General features: G+C 46.5%; 1 protein-coding gene and 1 pseudogene across 1 annotated transcript in view; one reads left to right on the top strand and one right to left on the bottom strand.

Annotated features, from left to right (window-relative positions):
- The window catches only part of CUX1 (cut like homeobox 1), a 357827-nt gene that overhangs the window by 133483 nt on the left and 204867 nt on the right, over positions 1–19477 (bottom strand). The window contains 4 exon segments of the mRNA XM_040634894.1: positions 2259–2325; positions 3961–4037; positions 6819–6942; positions 10744–10881. Of these exon segments, the coding sequence (XP_040490828.1) occupies positions 2259–2325; positions 3961–4037; positions 6819–6942; positions 10744–10881 (406 nt within the window).
- On the top strand, positions 16520–16619 carry LOC121104134 (annotated as a pseudogene).

Raw genomic sequence — 19477 nt, 5'->3', positions numbered from 1 at the left:
CTTCCTAGCTGGCTCTTCTCCGCTGTGTCACTTCCTCAACCTGTAAAACAAACCAACTGAATGGACACAAATTTTCTCTGTGCCTTCTTTAGAAGCCCAATAAAGAAATGATGAGTCTAAACCAGGGACCAGTACTTAGCCCTCATGTGACAAGTGGCATTATCTGCTGTCATTTCTGAATGGTTTTGGTAGATGCCATCTGTCAGCAGGCTGTTTCTTTTCCCCAAGTGGGTGCACGTCTGTGGCTAACAGCACCTCCCCAGCGTGCCCCAGGAGGACACAGCAGGAGATGCCGGCTTCTGCAAGTCGAGCCTTTTATAACACTCTCAGAGCAGTGGCTTTCAAAATAATTTTTGAGACCCACCGGAAGAACTGAATTTTTCATTGCGACCAAATAACTATACGTTTATATTTTTAGATTTGTACACATAATGAACAAAAAGTGTCACAAAACAACACCTGACTTTACTGTGTGCCAAGAGCCATGATATTTTCTACTTCATTCTGTCATTTTGTTTTCTACTGTATTTCATTGCTCAACAAGCCGGTCACCACTGACTACATTGATTTCACTCCTATGACACCCAGTTTGAGAAACACTGGCTTAGAGGGGCTTAGAGACGGGTTGCACAACTTCTGAAGTGAGTAACAAGGCGAACTTTAGTTAATTATAGAAACACAGGATGTATCTATGTCTTCTAGAAAGAGGTGTGGTTTAAAAAAAAAAATGATGAACTCTAGCAAAAAAAAATGGAATTTACCAAGAAAAACAACTATTATTCTTTTTTTGGTAAAATAAATTCCAGGCAGAAATAAAAGAAAAATACGGCTGGCAGGCTGGCAGAATAGGGGGGCCAGATACGGACACCGAGGAATATCAGGGTGACAGCAGTGGGTATGGTTTCTGCTGAGCTTCCATCTGGGGGGTGAGTAGGGGGCGGGGCTGCACGTCTGCCGACCCATCGACACTGGTGCCCCGGGTCGGAGGAGTCAATGCCAGAGCCTCCAGGTTTCAGAGGGAAATCTTAGCAGTTATCACACCTTAGAGCCAGCTCATTCTAGCCCACCTGAAGCCACGCTTCAGTACGTTGAGATAAGAGGGTAAAACGATCTGGCAACTTCCACTGGGATTAGATATGCCAACAGGCCAGCCAGAGTCGCCGAGACCGAGGAGGACATTTTTGTCTTTGCGCAGAAGTTCTGTGCTCATGATCAAAATCCGCTCTGGCCGCCAGGCCTGGGTAGCCCTCAAGGTCTCTCACTACTCAACGATGCAGAGCAAAGGTCAAGAGCCCACCGGGATGGGCCCTGGGGGCAGCAGGCCCAGCAGCAACGTCAGAGGCCAAGGGCGGGTATGATGGGACAGAGGGACATGGGCATAGAACAGGAGCCTGGGAGGAGGCGGTGCTGTTGTGCCCCCCCCACCCCCCCCCCCACCCCGCACACCGATGCCCGCGCAGGCGCTGTGGGAGCACAGAGGAGACCCTCCTTACTGGCGCAGAGCAGCCCGGGACGTGTGGGGCGGGGCACGGGCTCCTAGGGAGACCGGGGGAGCCTCCCAGGACAGGAGAAGGTGGCTGTCTGGACTTCGGCAGAGGATACGGTGGCTAGGGACAATCTCTGCTGCTTTTTCGTCTCTTGACTTCTGTTAATACTGTTGCTTCTTTCCGGGTGTTCTGCGCGGAGGGTGGGCTGGCAACGAGTGCACCTATTATGCCCCAGATCACGGATTTCCTTCTCACAAGAGCGTCGTGTGACACGCCTGCCCTAACACACGCACTCCCTATGTGTATGTGTCCGCACGTGGACGCCTAGTGTTCTAAGGTGTGACCTGAGTCAGTTACATCTGTGTGGGAGCCAAGGACGCAGACACGGGAAAAGGTGACGTGATTTGCACAGACCCAGCTCCCCGAAACGTCCCACGTGTCGCCTCTTTTATAAGATGCCCCGTTCCCAAACTTTCTTAGAAAAAGGCACGTGTGGACGAGGCTTCACAATAATTAAGGACACAGGTTCCAGTGTTCTAGGAGCACCAGGGCTTCCTGTCACATCGTGGGTGTTAGACTGATGCAAACAGCTCACTCGGGTGACACTGTTTTTCTCACCGCAGCTCTGAGGCTGAGCGCCTCCTGAATCCCGTACCGCTTGGCGAAAGCCAACAGACAGGAGGGCCAAGCAGGGGAACTGTCTACGGATTAGCAAAATCGGGTGATACCTGACCGAAAGCGTGCAGACGAGGAAGCCAGGCAGAGACTTACTTGGCAGTAATTTCTTCATCATATTTGGTTTTCAGGTCAAATAATTCTGTTCGAGTTTTTTCCAGGGCTGAAAGGCAGAGCACATAAAACCTTAATATAAGATCCCCGTTGTTCAAATTAAATTAAAAAAGAAAAAGTAGGGGCGCCTGGATGGCTTAAGCTTCTGACTCATGATTTCGGCTCAGGGCATGATCTCAGGGTCGTGAGATCGAGCCCCGTGTCGGGCTCTGCACTGGGCGTGGAGCCTGGTTGAGATTCTCTCTCTTCCTGTGCCCCTCCCCCCTCTTAAAAAAAAAAAAAAAGAGAAAGCATACAAGCAATGTATTCACATCCGAGGAGTCAAAGATGACAGAAGTACACAGATGGGGGCCCAAAATCTCCTTTCATTTTCACCTCATCTTATCCATGCGCCTCCTTGGAGATAACTCCTGTTACTGGCTCAGTGTACAAATTTCCTGCTTTTATATATATATCTGATTATTTAAAAAATAGTTCCATACATAACTGCACACACACACACACACACACACACACACACACACACGTTTTCGTTTCTCCCCCCGGCCCCGCACAGATAGGACGATACAAATATATTCTGAGACTTGCTCTTTTCCTCTAGCAGAACAGCATGGAAAGCCGTCCATGTCAGGACACAGGCGGTAAGAATTAGCTCTTGCACGAAGCCTGCCAAAGGCCGGGCCCCTGAGGACCCACAGAAGCGAAGGCACTGGGGTAAGGAGCTGAGACACTCCAGACAGACACCCACCACCTAGCTGGCTCCCCCAAGAGGCGATTTACATTCCCATCGATACTAGCAGTGGGACTATTTTCCTATACTCTCACCAACACCGGATATTATCAATTATAGGAAATTCTTCTGACAGTCTGACGGGCAAAACAATCTTTCCCCGATTTAATCAGCATCCTCTTGCCTGTTAAAAACTGTTACTGTTTTTTCACATGTGTACTGGCCATGTGCCTCTCTCCTACACACTGCTGTTGTGTCTCTAGCCCCTTGGTCTGCTGGACTGTTTATCTCTTTTTACTGATTTCTTAGTGATTTTTCGGGGGTCTTTAGATTTTGGGGGTCTTATTCACGTGTCTGGAAACGTGCCTGTGATTATGTTCTCATACTCTGTCATTTGGTATTCACTCGGATTATGAGGTCTTCTGATGTTTTTCCCTCCACGTTTAAATTAAGTATATGATGCAGTTTCCCTTCCAGGGGAAAAAAAGAAGAAGAAAAAAGAAGTGTAAAGAAACGATAAAAACTGTAGCGCAACCTTTTAGGGGCGCCTTAGATTTTAAAGGTTTGCGATTACTGTACTGAACTACACTTAGGGTGGAAGTAAGTGTTGTGTTTTTTGTGGTTTTCTTTCCTATTACTGTTCCAAATGAAGTGGCAGTCCTTGACAGTTTGGCGATTTACACGCGTGTGTTGGAAAAAAGAGTGGAAAGAAAGGACGGCTTGTGGAAGGGATGGAAAAGGAATTCAGATCCTCCCACCTCGACGTTAACGACTCAGTGTGGGTGATAGTAAAGTCAAGGTGGAGAGACTGGGGGGCTCTGAGGAGCGTGTGCTCCTTCACTCCTCCAAGGTGCCCGGTACGGGGAAGGGGGAGCGGGGGGACCAGCGGATGGCCCAAAGCCCCCCACTTCAGTCTTCCCAGAATGGGCTGGACTAGGAGGGAGAACATCACACCTGTCTGTAGACTTTGAACCTTGTGCTCCGCTTCCTCCAGCTTTGAGGTGGTGGACATCTGTGTCTCCTGCAGCTTTCTGAAAAGGAAGAGAATAAAGCCAACTGGTCATCTTGTTTCCCAACCAGAACGCCTCGTGCGCTCTCGCGCTCGGTGACCAATGATCTTTGGCTTCCACTAGTGGCGGCATGAGCACCCCGACTCTGTACCCACGTGTGACACAGCGCGGAGCGTGCACCCTGCGGGACCTGACGACGCGTGCTCATGGATGCAGCCGGTTCTCTTAAATGTAACTTGTTCTCCACATGCCAGTTAAAAAAAAAAAATCATCATCACGCACTCATTGTTTTCTGAAGTTACCCAAGAAGAATGATACATTTACATTTTGCTGACACAATGAAGGAATTTGTTGGAATAAAGGATGTGCTAATAGATGTGACAGCTGCTCCGTCTGTTATAACGGAATGCAAATGTGACCGTAATACCTAATGGGCGATTCTCAAGGTTTGAACCCAACGTCCCCAGGATTTACATTTCCCCTGATCTCCAAGTGAATTCCCTGGTCAATAAATAGCATTCCTTTCTCCCCATCTGCAGAAAATTTCTAAAAATAAGTTTATAATTTTTACATCATATGAATAGAACACATGCTCTCAATACCAACAAACCTGGGAATACAGAAAAATAGAAATTACACCATTAAAAAAAAACCCACCCAAATTTCCATCCCCTATGGAGGACTGCTCACGTTTTTGCATATTCCAATTATAAAACTATTACAGGTTCTGAGTTAAAAAAAAAACCAAACACCTGCACAAGTACTCTATAAACTCACATGTAATATACAATAGTGTAATATACACTCCCTGCCCTTTTTAGCAGGAAAGGGATCACAGCGCGGCATGCGGCTTGCCTGTTTTTTCGCTTACTTCCTTACTTTGGAAACGTTCAACACCAGCATACACGGCTCCTCCTCATTCTTATTAAATAATTAACGTAACCGCCCCTGTGGACACGCAGATTGTTTATCGCCTCTTTCTACTGAACAATTCTGCGGTGATCGCTATGCAGATATTGTTGCATAGTCCTGACACTGAATCTGCTGGATGAAGCTGTAGCAGAGGAATGAGAACGGTCAAAGACTACGTGCAATTTTTTGTTATTGTTGTTCTGATAGCTACTGAGAAACTTCCCAACAACAACAAAAAACCTCACTAATTTAAACTCTTGCCAACAATATGCGAGTGTTTGTTTTCCTGTGCCAACGCTGGATAAAATTAAACCCAATTTTCTTGCTGAGTAAAGCCGAGAATTGGTTTCTCTTTGTACGAACTGTCTCCGTATCTCCTTCGTCCACTTCATAGCACGCTCATTTTTTCCGATTCATTTGTAAGGGCTCTTATGTGGTGGGAAAATTTCTTCCCAGTTTTTTGATGCTTTTAAAATGTTTACTGTTATTTATTTTTAAACAATTGGTTTTCAATTATGATTAGAAAGAAATACCTACTCCAAAATTATTAAAAGCAAAATACTTGCCTAACTTTTCTTCCAGTATGCACATGATTGAATTATTAATGTTGAAACCCTAGGTCCCTTTCAATTTCTTGGCGTAAAGAACGAGATAAAAAAAAAAATCTAGCTTTATCCTCCATCCCGAGCGGTCAGTCCGGTATTTGCATCTTTAAATATAATTAATTCTTTTACCTAGTTTGAAAAGCCAATTTAATAATACCAGATTCCCAGATGAATTTACTTGCACGATTTTCGAATGCATCACTTAGCCGTGCAGCTGTGGTCACGCTGTATGTAACTCTGCGTCACTCCGTATCATGCTGGTTACATTCCTGGTCTCATTTCAAATTCTACACTTCTATTATTCTAATGGCTGCGTAATGTTCCAGGTGGAGATGGCCCAGCTTTACCTACCCATCTCCCTCTGGTCGGGCATTTCGATTGCTTGCACCCCATCCCCTCACCCTAGTATTAGTAACATGGTAAGACTGCTTTGGGCATAAAGAGCTTTCCTGGGTGGCATGTTTGGGCTGGGTCAAGAATCTGTTCATCTTTCAGAGCTCTGACTCTCTGTGTGGCTGCCTCCCTTCTTTCCTGGGGGCAGCACCTGGCCCCACTCTCCCAGGCTGCAAGGGACCGGCCCTGGTCCTGCAGCGAGGACTCTGGGAGGCTACATGAGACCACCGGAGGAGGGCAGGCCTGGAGTGGTGGGTTGGGCTCTGGTCCCACCTCTAGGTGGCTAGCCGGGAGAACGTGGGCAGGTCCCTAATCTGAAGCCCGGTTTCTCTATCTGTAACATATTTTACTGATACCAGCTGCTTGATATATGGAACGCAGTGAGGTATAGAAAAGAGGCAAAAGACAAAAAAACCCAAACAAACAAACAAAACCCCCAAAACCCAAAAAAACAAAAACCTAAGATTCGTGGGTGATGTTAAATATCCATTCATTTCAGGAGGCGGCAGGAGTTCAGCGTGCGTCCAGGGCTTCCCCAGAGAGGGCGCACGGCCATGCCCTGTCATCCCAGCTCACGTCAGCACGTGCCAAGGGCACACGCTTTGTGCTCAACCCCTGGACCCATGTGGCCCCGAAGGACACACTCTGGTCCCCTTGACTACCTGATGCCATCCCCCCATGGGTAATGACCGATGCCCGGCACTCAAGGTAATCTCCCAGATGACAGAGTAAGGGGCGCCTTTATTTTTAAACAAAATTTTGCCGAGAGCCCAGCGGAGCGTGGTTTATGACCCGGGCTTGTCTCATGGGCTCGTTTTAAACACTCCTTGCGGTGTGAAGTTTAGAGGTAAAAACATCATGTCGGCGCGTGCGGACCCCAACAGACACTCACCTCTCCTTTTCTGCGAAATCATTTTGTAACTTTTGTTCCTTTTCGAGAGCTATAGTCTCCGCTTGGTTCTTCAGAGTCTGTTCATATTCTCGGATTTTTTCTTTAAGTGCTTTTATCGTAACCTCTGCAGAAAGGGAAAGACGGGAGTGAGAGGGGCACGATTCCACGCGGCTACACACACCAGGCTTTTGTAACCTGCTAGGATCGCTGCGTTTTAAACTTTAGCTCCTCAACCCTGACACAAAATCAATGGTTACGAGTCCCTTCGGAGCCCTTTTACTCCCTAAATGTTAAATTGAACTTTAAACATTTAGGCTGAGGGGCATCAATGGATTTTGCTGGGAAGGAGAGCTATGGTTTCTTCAATACAACTTAAAAAAATGTGGGGGGGGGAATCAGTGGCCACACAGAATATCATCTTATTGATGAGCTTTAAATTAGTCCTCTACTGGGGGAAGATGAATCATGTTTTTGTGCGGTTTAAGTACTTTCTCACAAAGAACACAGTTCATAATTGTGTGCGTGTTTTGGAAGAAGGGGACTTGGCCAAAGGTGGGTGAGTCTACAGACGTCTCCGGCCTTGGGCTGTGGCTGCACGGTTTCACAAGTGATGGAGTAAGCTGTGTGCCAAGAGGACGCGGTGTGCGTCTCCCCCGCCAGAAGGGATGCACCCTGGAGGGTGGGTGCCAAACCCCCACCACCCAGGCTGGAGTCCGGCGGATGGGGGCTGTGTGCGCACAGCAGCTGCGCAGGGCCTGGGGGAGCCACATCTGAGGGACAGTGAGCGCCCGGGGTGCGGGCAGAAGTGCTGGGCGATGGAGGAGCCCTGCGGGGCTCAGTGCTCAGGACACAGCCTGCCCCCCCCCCCCGCCAAGCGCATGTGAGCGCATGTTTACAACCCTCGCTTTAATGACCCCAAATAGCAACAGGAAAGCAGATGTAACGAACAGGGCAGGGTCCTGACTGAGACCTGCGGGTGGCTCGAGGGCAGGATGGTTCCGCCTGCTCCCTCCCACAGACACCCCCACATCACCCTCTGTGCCAGACCGTCCCTGGCAGGGCACTGTGGTGCCAGCTCCAAGGACAGTAGAGCTCTTGGAGAGCCGCACCTGCTGTGCACAGATCCATCTCGTAGAAGGCTAGGCTGAGAAAGGGCCAAGGCACGAATGAATGGAGGAGCCCAGGCAGGTTGACTGGAGGGGACCCAGATCGGGCTTGTGACGATGGGGCTGAGGCCCATGCAATACCACAGGCTGCCGGGTCTCGGCCCAAGTAAGAGCTTGCACTGGGGCCCTCGGTCCTTCGGCCACTCTTACTGCTGCACAGATGTGGGGGGCAAGGCAGGAGCCCATGAGCTGGGCGCTTAGTACCTGCATGGCTTAGTGGATAAAAGCTAAAGGCTCTTTCGTTTAGAGACGAAATTGGCCCTTTTCATTAAGTGGAACCCAAAGGGTCCTCCTTAGAGGGAGAGAGGGCAATTAAAACCAATGACCCCGTCAGGGCATCTGAAAGGAGAAAGGGGGTTCTTTCTGCCTTTGGGGCTGGCTGTTTGGGGCTTGAAAGAAACGCTCTGTGAGCCTCATGACTAGAGATGCACGTCACTGTCAAGTCACAGTGACAGGGCCAAAGTCATCCACTTCCCAAGTGGACACCATGACAGGTCAACTCTGAAAACACATGCACGCTCTTTTAGGTCAAGGTCTATGTGACTGTGTCAACGTACAGCATTTCCACCCCTCACAACTGGTGGGAAATATCTGTATCGGCCGTGGACCTCGGTGCTCATTCCAACAGGGTTTCTCGGTGTGACACAGCCATGCTCCTCCCCGGGGAGTTTGGGGTACCAGCTGGGGGCTCCCACTCCGTCTGATGAGGTCTCTTTGCCATCCCCACCCCGCCTGGGCTGCTCGCTGGCCAGCCGAGACCAAGCCAGGGGCTGGCTCGTCCTGGAGCCGCTAGTCCTCGTCTGGGAGGCAGGTCTGGGTCCAGAACCTTCTCCTGAGTGTGTCGAGCTGGAGCCCCTACATGTGAGCCCATGAGGAGGAAGAACGGTCACACAGAGAGGATCGCAGTGTTCTGCTCTGGTTGGCTGCACCTGGGCGCCACTGTCCTCATCTTTAAATGGCAGGGAGAGTTCTAGCACTTGATAGAGAGACGCCCTTCCTGCCGTAACTTTTCATCCATCTACACTATGGCTGTGATGATAAATACACGTGACACACACCCCACCTTGCCAAATCAAAACCACTGTGTGCTGGGAAGAAAAGAGAGGGAATCGTCATTATTCTGGAAGCTGGGAAAAATCTATAAAGATCTCAATAAATAAAGGGGGTGTGTGGGAATTTCTAGAAAAGACAGCCGTGTGCAGTAAGAGCCTCTGATATTTACTGAGTGTCCGGAAAAGCGCGCATCTCACGAGAGCCGACCACAATCCTAAACGGTTATGATGCCAAGCCTCCCACCCAAGAAAAGGAGAATTTTCCCAAAGTGAGGTCCCCTGGTCACTTGTTTAAGGTCTCAGAGCTTAACAGTAGCCCCGAAGGGTCTCAAAGCAGGTCTGTCCGCCTCTGGAGCCTTTTTCTTAAGTCTTGGGACTATGGTATTTCATTGAAAAAAGCCCATCAGATGGGGCCTTTGGGGAAGAGGACATCCCACACTCAGTCACGGTTCCTTGCTGGGCAACTGGCCACGGGGCTGCTGACGGAGCCAGGCGGGGAAGGAGGCCACGCAGAGCCCTGGACCCACCAGCACATCCTCCAACAAAAAAATCAATCCATAAAAACCACAAAGATCGGGTTTTGCAAAATGAGACGTCAGAGTTCACAGGAGGGGAAAAAAGCAGTCCCTCCTTTTGGGTAGTGCTGCAAGGAACCCGGATGTGCGTATTTCCGGGTTCTCTCCCACCTGGAGTGTGCAGGGGAAGACAGCCCCTTCTCTCACCTGGATCCCAGCCCGCTAGTCCAACGTCTCACTGTGAAGCAGGACAAAGCTGTCCCGATGTGTCCCAGAGGCTCACTCCTCCCTCTGGAGCTAAAGTGAGGTGGGGGCTCCGCTGGTTCTATGTGTCCCCCACCACCGGGGGAAGGGGGACCCTCAGGACTGCCTCTCGAAGCCTGTCTCCAATGGTCTCAAAGCCAAAGGACACTTTAAAGATCTAAGTGATTCTGTCCAGCGCTCGGAGTGGACTGAAGAGAGGCCTGCTCGGAGGGAGCCCTCCCAAGTCACCCAAGAGGTCGGCCTCTCGCTCTCAGCTCCTTCCTCGCCTACACCCCCAAACTGAAACGCACAGGCGCAGCTTTGGGTGGTGTTGGCAGAGCGAGCCGCAGCTGCTGTGCCAGGGAAGCCCGCGGGCTGCTGCACGGTGACCACAGCTGGATTTGAGGTGTCGCGGAGATCCCTTTGTTCTTCCCCGACACACGAAGAGCCGGGAGACCTTTGCCCTCCCGCCCCCCGGGGCCGCCGGCTGGGCAGCCACACCGGGTCTCTTTCATTAAATCTGTAAGGACCAGGGGACGTGGAGCAGTGGCCATTACTAAAGGACTGCCTGGCTGTGGCCCTTTGATCACGAGCTGGCTCTCTGACAGGTGTCGCCCGCAGGCAACACATCAGCCTTCTGGAAGGCGGATCCCATCTCATGATGACCCAGGAAGAATGTGAAAGAATCCTGGTCGGTCCCGTCCCAGGGCAATAAAAGCATGTGTCGTTATTGTGCTGAGGAGAAGCTCTGCTTCCAAACAGCTAAGCGTTATTACTATTATTATCTCTCTTTAACGATGCTGGTTTGGGCCCCACCCTGACTTGGTGACGTGGGGTACAGTCAGTGCTAGTCCCGACAGCGTGGGGAAGGCAATTAGAGGCAGAGGGGGGAAAAAAAAAGAAAGCAAAGGCAAGACAAAGCAAAGCACAGAACGGATCTGCCACCAACCTTGATTCTTCACTTCAGCGAATTCCTTGTTGTACTCTTCTAGCGTTTCCCTCAGCTTCTGGTTCTCTGTTTCAATGTCGTGCAGACGCTGCACTTTGAGCTGCAGCTGCTGCCCAAGGTCCAGGGCAGGCACGGGATCTACGGGAGAGGAGAACGCACGTCAGCGCGCTCCGGGCAGAGCAGCCACGTTCGTGGCCACGCGGAGGCTGGGAGGGCAGCCTCCCCTGTCCCCCGCAGAGCCCCGGGCCCCACGGCTGGCTGGCTGGTTGGAGACGCGTCTGTGCGGCCTACAAAGCACGTGTACGCAGACCCACCCTCCAGGGCCACAGCCTATGGACACGGCCTGGGCACGGCCACGGCCTGGGCATGGCCACGGGTGCACTGGGGTTTGTCCACTGCTCTGGCATGGCATGACAGTCGAAGGACTTGTCGTCCTCGATCTGACTGACAGGAAGGGGACGCACGTGGATGTGGCAAGGGGAGGAGCCCCGGGAAAGTCAACCAGGCACGCAGGATGGCCCCTGTGTGGGAAGGCACCAGAAGCCTCAAGTTTCCCATAATTCTTAGGAAGTTGGAAATAACACCCGATCCTCTGACAGCGTCTCGATGTCACAGACACTCTGATGGACATTTTCTCATTTGAGCTTCCCAGCAATCCTAGGACAGGGATGTGACGGTGTCGCGTTCCTGCCACGCAAGTGGAGACTAAAGCTGCGGGGAGCTCGGTGACTTGCCCAAGGTTTCCCGGCTAGTTAGTGGGCCAGCCAGCTGGGGGGCCCACGGCACCCCAGATCATAGTACGGATGGCCAGAGACCACACCTGGACCGGTTGTGTGAGGTCCTGTGGACAACTCAGTGTCCAACCTGCAGACTAGACTGACTTACACAAAACTGGATTTTAACCTAAAGTTCGAGGCTGCAGGCACGGAATTTACAATTCTGACTCTTGGCCTTGGACTTTATCGCTAACTCAGCGTGAAATGGAGGGACGGATGTTAGATGCTCCTCTGGAGTTGATCTGCTCTTTCGTTTTTCTTCTGCTGCCTGGAAGGCACTTCTGGTCCACCTGCTGGGCACCAGGGAAGCACGGCCCCTAGAATTCTCGGGCCCCGTCGGAGCGGAATACCCAAGTCCGCTGGGCTTAGAAGAGATTACTGAAGATATTTCTGGTATGGACGCCAGCCTGACTTGTGAGGTGGCTGCAAAGATTTAGTCTCTGCGTGAGGAATGCTAAACACCAAGCCCAGTGGATCAACAGGGGTATATATTCAAGAGCTCACTTAATTTTCAAATACCAGAGTCATTCATTTTTCAGACCACCCTCGGATCCTGGAGGCGAGGGCAGATCTCCCATGCCTTAGTCGGCCAGTCCGCCGGGAGCCAGGCACTCTGTGAGATGCCAACGTCTCCGCAGAGTTTACAAAAAGGCAGGCACTGGGGAATGTCCGGTGCAACGGCGGACCTGCGCGTGGGGCTTAACACAACACTGCCCGTCACGTGATGCCCGCGGCCGCGGGGCATTTATCCTGGGTGTAGACACAGTTTATGACGGCCTCGCTTTCTCATTTGTGGCTTTTTGTTATTATTTTAATCAGCATTAAAATATTTACATTAAATTAGATTTCAAAAGCTATTTTGGGGAGATGGGTCCTTGTAAGTAGAAGTAGTGATAACACCAGAGGCTGCATTCCTCAGAACATTCCAGGTGAGGGTTTTTGGTCCCGTTTTTTCATTTCACGCTTTTCCAGGGTACCTTCCTACCCCCCACCTGCAACCCCCACCTTTTTCGCCCTTCTCTCTGTGGCCTCACACTGGGCAACTGGCCTGAAGGACACAAGCAGTAGGCTCAGGGCTCCCTTCACCTAGAACTCCCACGTGAACTTGACATGGAGGTCAGGGAAGGATTGAGGAGAAGGAGAACCACTGCACTTCGGTAAAATTCTATTAACGTTCGCGCACGCAGGTTTTCCGGCACAACTGGCCGTACAAATTATATTTTTAAAGAGCTAAGCTAGTGTCCTGCCCTCTCCATCCCTAAAATTTCTGTCGACAGCTTTTCTAGTCCATTCTTTTTAAAAGGCCAGGACCCACCGTGTCTGCTTCGAATAAAAAACAGCTTCCCTCGTTCGATTCAGCCAGGAACTCAGTGACATATAAAAAATAACATGCACATTATCAAGTGAATGGGAACTAGACCTTTAGACAAAATTTCAAAGCATTACATTGTAAATGAAAATTCTGGCAATCTCATAATTATTCATTAGGCATGTATATTTAATTTAACACTATTAAAGGTTAATGCCTAAGTAGCAAAACTGGTCACAGAATAAAGAAGGAACTGAATGTTCGAACATCTCTATGCATTAAACTTCAAACTTTACTACAGTATAGTTGAATCACTAGACGCCTACAGCATTTGAATATTGTTTTGGATTATGTAAAAGGCATTGCTAAAGTACTTCTTAGGCTTAATTTTTATTACTTGTATTAAAGGAACAGCTAATTACCACATGACAATATAATGACTCTAGCATGTTTGGGCTGGAGACCAAAACAATGAATCTCGGCATGCCAAACCCCAACCTGTATGTTAATCCAGGGGAAATCATGGCTTTTTGTCTCGTTAATGATTCCCGATGCCATTAAACCCCACACAAGTATTGTTGGGTCTCATTCTGAACGTCACAAGCCTCCGACCTCGGCGGCTCAATTAGGGAATTGTCTGGGGGAGGCCGGGGAACACACCCGCGAGAGGAACAGGAACACACAAAATCCTGCAAACCCGTCTTCCCCGCCTCTTCCAATTCAACGGGCTTTATCGTCGGTTCCATCCACCCAACGTGACAAACTTGCAAAGTGTTTTACAATCATCTGATAGTTAATTCCTAAAACGCTTTTTAAGGCATTATATAGCTCATTATGCAACACAGGACCCAGAACATAATTACTACAAACAACAACAATACCATCACCTGTATTTATCTAGCACCTTCTCCTAAGTACATGTAACATGACCTCATTAATTCCAGCCGTCACAGTCAGAGGTCGGGGGAGGGGGTGCTGGCATCCCACCCAGGGACGGGGTGGGGGGCGGGGGAGTCGGAGGGAAACACAGGCACGCACAATTCTAATTAACATTTCTGCTTCCTGAACCCACAACCAACTAAATTATACTGTCTCTTCGAGTACTAATTTAACAAGTATTTCCTACGCATCTCTCTGCTCCGGGCAAAGCCCGGGTGAGGCACTGGGATGGCCATGCAACAGAATCAGCTGGGACCAGCCTCACAGGAGAGACACACCAAGTTCACAAATGACCAAGGGAAAGCAAGGAGGGCCACACTGAAGATGAGATGGACAGAAGACCACGCCCAGATGGAGACAACCGGCAAAGGTAAACTTAAAAAAAAAAAAAAAAAAAAAAAAGGAGACAGAATTTAGACCCGTGGAGACTGTGGGGCAGGGCAATCCGTCCTTGGAGATGACGCAGCAAGTGCGTACGGAAGCGCCAGGCATGGCCAGGAGAACACTTTAGTCTGACTGCCAGCTCCCATGTATGTTTTATGACGTCAAGACCGTTCTAGGTGCTGGGGGGGGTGTGGTGGTGAGAAGACAAAATCCTTGCTCTCAAGGGCTTGACATTTTACTGAAATGAAGGAAACCGACAAAAAGCAAAACTAAAAAAACGAAATACTTTCAAGTACTGCCAAGCAAGAGTAAGAGAGGAAACAGGGTGTGGGAACAGGGAATGGGTCCTGGAGACAGATGGACACGGAGGGCCTCTTGAAAGAGGTGGCACTGAGATTAAGATCTGGTGGCAGAGAAGAGAGACTCCAAAGCCTCTTGGAAGAGGGAAGAGCAGTGCAAAGGCCCAGAGGCGGGCAGGAATGTGGCATATTTGAGGCACAGAGAAAAAAACCAGTAAGGCTGCAGTGAAGGGAAGAGAACCACATCATCAGTGAGTGAGGCCTGTGCTTCAGGAGGAAACAGAAGACATAAAGAAGAATCAAATTGAATTCTGGATCTGAAAATACCACATCTGAAGTGCCCTGCCGATGTGGTAAGTAGCACATCAGTCTCCTAAAAGTACAATGTCTGAATCAAGTTTGTATTCAGCTCTACTCCTGATGGGAAAACTCACTGGAGAAGAGGACCCTTGCAAGGTGAGCCGCTGGGCCACGAGAAGAAAATGCAGTAATCTGAACCAAAAAAAAAAAAAAAAGGTTTGTTGGTTTAGTGGCTAAGTATTTAAGAATTTTAAGCTTCAAGATGAGTTGCGTAATTTTCTTTTGAAAAGTTAAATGTTCCAAATTAGCTGCCCTGTTCTCTGATGGCAGATGGCTATCAGTAATATGCTGCCTGGTAGATATTTTTGAAAAAATAAATACACGATCTACATCTTTGAAGTAGACTTGATGTTTTAATACTTAGTGGAAAAAACCACTTCTTGAAAGAAACTCATGCTATAGTGACAGCATTTTAAGAGCAGATATTTGGAAACATTTCTATCATCATCTAAACATACGGGCAAAGACAACGTCCTCTACGAAAATGTCTCAACCACTAAAAATTATTGCAAAAATGCAAAGAAACAGCATCATCAGGGGGCTGGGGGAGGTAAGTTAATAAAAACAGAACCAGAAATGACAAGAGATTATGGGAGTACGTGACAAAGACTAAAACAGCTATTATAAGCCTGTTCGAGGATTTAAAGAAAAATATGAACACAATAAAGAGAGAAATGGAAAATACAAAAAAGAATCAGACAGGATTCTAGAGCTTGAAATACAATGTTCAAAATGAAAAAAAAATTTCCTAGACTCGCTTAACACCATATTAGACACTGCAAAAAAAAAGAAAAAAAAATCAGAGAATTCAAAGACACGGCTATAGAAACTGAACAGAAAAAAAGTTACTAAAATCTCAGCAACCTGTGGAATCTAACATACCTGTGTTCTAACATACCTGTCCTGGAGAGGGGCAAAGGGTGTATTTGAAGAAATAGTGGTGAAATATTCCAAATTTGGTAAAGGCTATAAACCTAAAACTCCAAGAAACTCAACAAACTATAAACAGGATAAACACAGAACACCAATACACCCCATCAAATTGCTGAAAAGAAGAATAAAAAGGCAATCTTAAAAGCCAGATAAAAGAAGGCTCATTCTGTGCAGGGGAAGAAAGACAAGACTAACTGGAGACCTTCCCGTCAGAAATAAAGCAGGCCTTGGGGCGCCTAGGTGGCACAGTGGTTAAGCGTCTGCCTTCGGCTCAGGGCGTGATCCCGGCGTTGTGGGATCGAGCCCCACATCAGGTTCCTCCGCTATGAGCCTGCTTCTTCCTCTCCCACTCCCCCTGCTTGTGTTCCCTCTCTCGCTGGCTGTCTCTATCTCTGTCAAATAAATAAATAAAATCTTAAAAAAAAAAAAAAAAAAAGAAAGAAAGCAGGCCAGTCCTGAGAGAAAAAACAAACCCCAAAATTGCCGACATACAGTTTTATACCCAAAAAAATATCTTCCAAAAAATGAGGTTGAGTTTTTTTTTTCCCTTCAGATGAATGAAAGCTGGCAAAATTCACTGTCAGTGTACCTACACTGTAAGAAACGTTAAAGGAAATGTTATAGAGTGAAAGAAAATGGTGACAGATAGAAACCTAGATGTGCATGAAAGAATAAACAACACCAGAAATGGTAAATATATGGGTAAAAATAAAATACTATTTTTTCATTTTTAATTTCCTTAAAAGATCACTGACCATTGAAAAGCAAAAACAGTAGCGCTCACTCCAGCAGCACATATACTAAAATGGTACAGGGAAGATTAGCATGGCCATGCACAAGGATGACATGCAAATTTGTGAAGTGTTCCATATTTTTTAAGGTGAAAGAAAAAAAGCAAAAATAGTAACAATGTATTGTAGGGTTATAACATATCAGGAAATAAAATGAATAATGATACATAAAGGACTGGAGGGAGAAAATAAGTGTACCGGAAGATTCTTATGTTGTATGTGAAGTAGTATAAAACTATTTGAAGGTACAGTGTAATAAATTAAAGATGCTGGCTGTAAACCCTAAGTAATCACTAAAAAAATAAGACAAAGAGTTATAGCTAATAAGACAATTGGGGAGATAAAATAAGATCATAAGGGGTGCCTGGGTGGCACAGCGGTTAAGCGTCTGCCTTCGGCTCAGGGCGTGATCCCGGCGTTGTGGGATCGAGCCCCACATCAGGCTCCTCTGCTATGAGCCTGCTTCTTCCTCTCCCACTCCCCCTGCTTGTGTTCCCTCTCTCGCTGGCTGTCTCTATCTCTGTCAAATAAATAAATAAAATCTTAAAAAAAAAAAAAATAAGATCATAAAAAAATAATCAAATGAAGCTGGAAAAAAATAACCAAAAACAGGTAATACACATAGAAAACAAACAGTAAGATGGCAGCCTTAAATCCAACTTTATCCATAATTACATTAAACGTAAAAGAGCTAACATTTCACTTAAAATGAAGATTGTCAGACTGGATAATAAAGGTAGGCATAGTTGTTTACAAGAAATGCAACTTAAATATAATAATAACAAATAGGTTAATAGTAAAAGGATAGAAAAAGATATAACATGAAAACGTTAATCAAAAGAAAGCTCGAGTGCCTAAGTTCAAATCAGATAAAGGAAACTTTAGGACATGAAATACTACTAGGGATAAAGAAAACCATTGTATAAACTTAAAAGAACCAAATCATTGAGGTGCCTGGGTGGCTCCGTCAGTTAAGCATCTGACTTTGGCTCAGGTCATGATCTCAGTGTCTTGGGACTGAGCCCTATGTGGGGCTCCCTGCTCAGCAGGGAGTCTGCTTCTTTCTCTGCCCCTACACCGACTCATGCTCTCTCTCTCTCTCTCTCAAATAAATAAATAGAATCTTAAAAAAAAAAAAAAAAAGAACCAAGTCACTGATAAGCTATAACAATCTTAAAGATACACATACACCCCAAAAACAAAGTTTCAAAAACATGAATCAAAAACTGAAAGAACTGAAAGGAGAAAAAAAAGTCCACAATAATAAAGATTTCAAAGCTGTTCTCACTAACAGGAAACCAGATATAAAATTCGTATGGATACAAAAGATGTGAACAACACTACCAACCAAACTTGACCTGCTTGCCATTTGCAGAACACTTCACTCAACAACAACCCAATATGCATTGTCTTCAAGTGCACACAGACACTCATAAGGCTAGAACATATTCGAGACCATAAAACAAGTCTTGATAAATTTAAAGGAACAGAAATCATATGATGCATTTCTTGCAACCACAGCAGAATAAATCAATGACATAACTCCCCCACCCCAAGAAGAGTGAATAAAACCCAAAGTAAGAAGTTAGTGAATAATAAGAACAAAGAGTAATAAAACTTAAACCAGAGGGGAAAAAGAGAAAAAATAAGGCAAGCAAAAGCTAGTTCTTAAAAAAATAATCATTAAACTTGACAAGCCTCTAGCCAGAATGGTCAAGGAGAAAAAAGAGAGGATCCACAAATTCTAAGATCAGGAATGACAAAGGAAGTATCACTAGACATCCTACACGTATTTGAAAGATAACAAAATATTATGAACATTATGCCAATAAACTGGATAATTTACATGAAATGGATCATTCCTTGAAAAATTAACAAAACTGACCCAAGAAGAAATAAAAAATCTTAATAGTCTTTTAAACGTTAAAGAAGTTAAATTTATAAGGAAAAATTTTGTGCCAAAAAAAACTTCAAGCCCAGATGGCTTCACTGGTGAACTAGAGAAGTTTTAGAGAAGAATAATACATAGCACTTCTCAACTTGTTTTATAAGACCAGGACTATCTTGATACCAAAACTCAATAAAGATATTAAAAGGGGGAAAAAACCCCAAACAAGCAAAAAACTACAGTCCTATATTCCTTATGAACTTAAATGTGAAAGCCCTTAATAAAGTATTAGCAAATTGAATCCAGCAAATTCTAAAAAGCACAATACATCATAACCAAGTTAAGATATATCCTAGGAATACAGGGCTGGATTAACATTACACAATCAATCAAGCAATTTCACCATATTAAGAGAACAAAGGTGAAAAATCATATGGTCATCTCAATAGATGCAGGAAAAATCTGACAGAATTCAGTATCAATTCATGACAAAAACTCTTGGCAAACTAGATAGAAGGGCGTTTTTCAACCTCATAAAGAGTATCTATTAAAACCCCACAGCTAACATCATACTTAATGGTGAAAAACCGAATGCTTTTCCCTAAAGTTGGGACCAATACAAGATGTCTGCTTTCTCTACTTGCATTCACTGTCATACCCGAGGTCCTAGCCAGTGGGGAGGGGGGGAGGGCAAGTAAACAAAATATTTGACATTACAGACTGGAAACAAATGTGGATACAGAAAACTTCAATAACACTATCAACCAATTTGACCTGATATTTAGGAACATTCCATCCAACATCTATGAAATACACCGTCTCTTCAAGAGCACAAGAACACTCAAGATAGAGTATCGTAAGGAATCGACCAAAAAACGTTGAGAACTAATAAGTGAGTTTGAAAAGGCCACAAATATAGTATTATTATATAAAAATGAACTGCATTTCTATACAAAAGCAACAAATGGAAAAGAAATTTATAAAGAAAATACTATTAACTACGGCATCCACAAACATGACCTACCTGGGGATATGCTGGACAAAATATGTGCCAG

The sequence above is a fragment of the Ursus maritimus genome, unplaced genomic scaffold, assembly GCF_017311325.1.
Source record: "Ursus maritimus isolate PB19 unplaced genomic scaffold, ASM1731132v1 scaffold_2, whole genome shotgun sequence".
NCBI classification, from domain to species: domain Eukaryota; kingdom Metazoa; phylum Chordata; class Mammalia; order Carnivora; family Ursidae; genus Ursus; species Ursus maritimus.
This window is presented reverse-complemented; position numbering and strand designations above follow the sequence as displayed.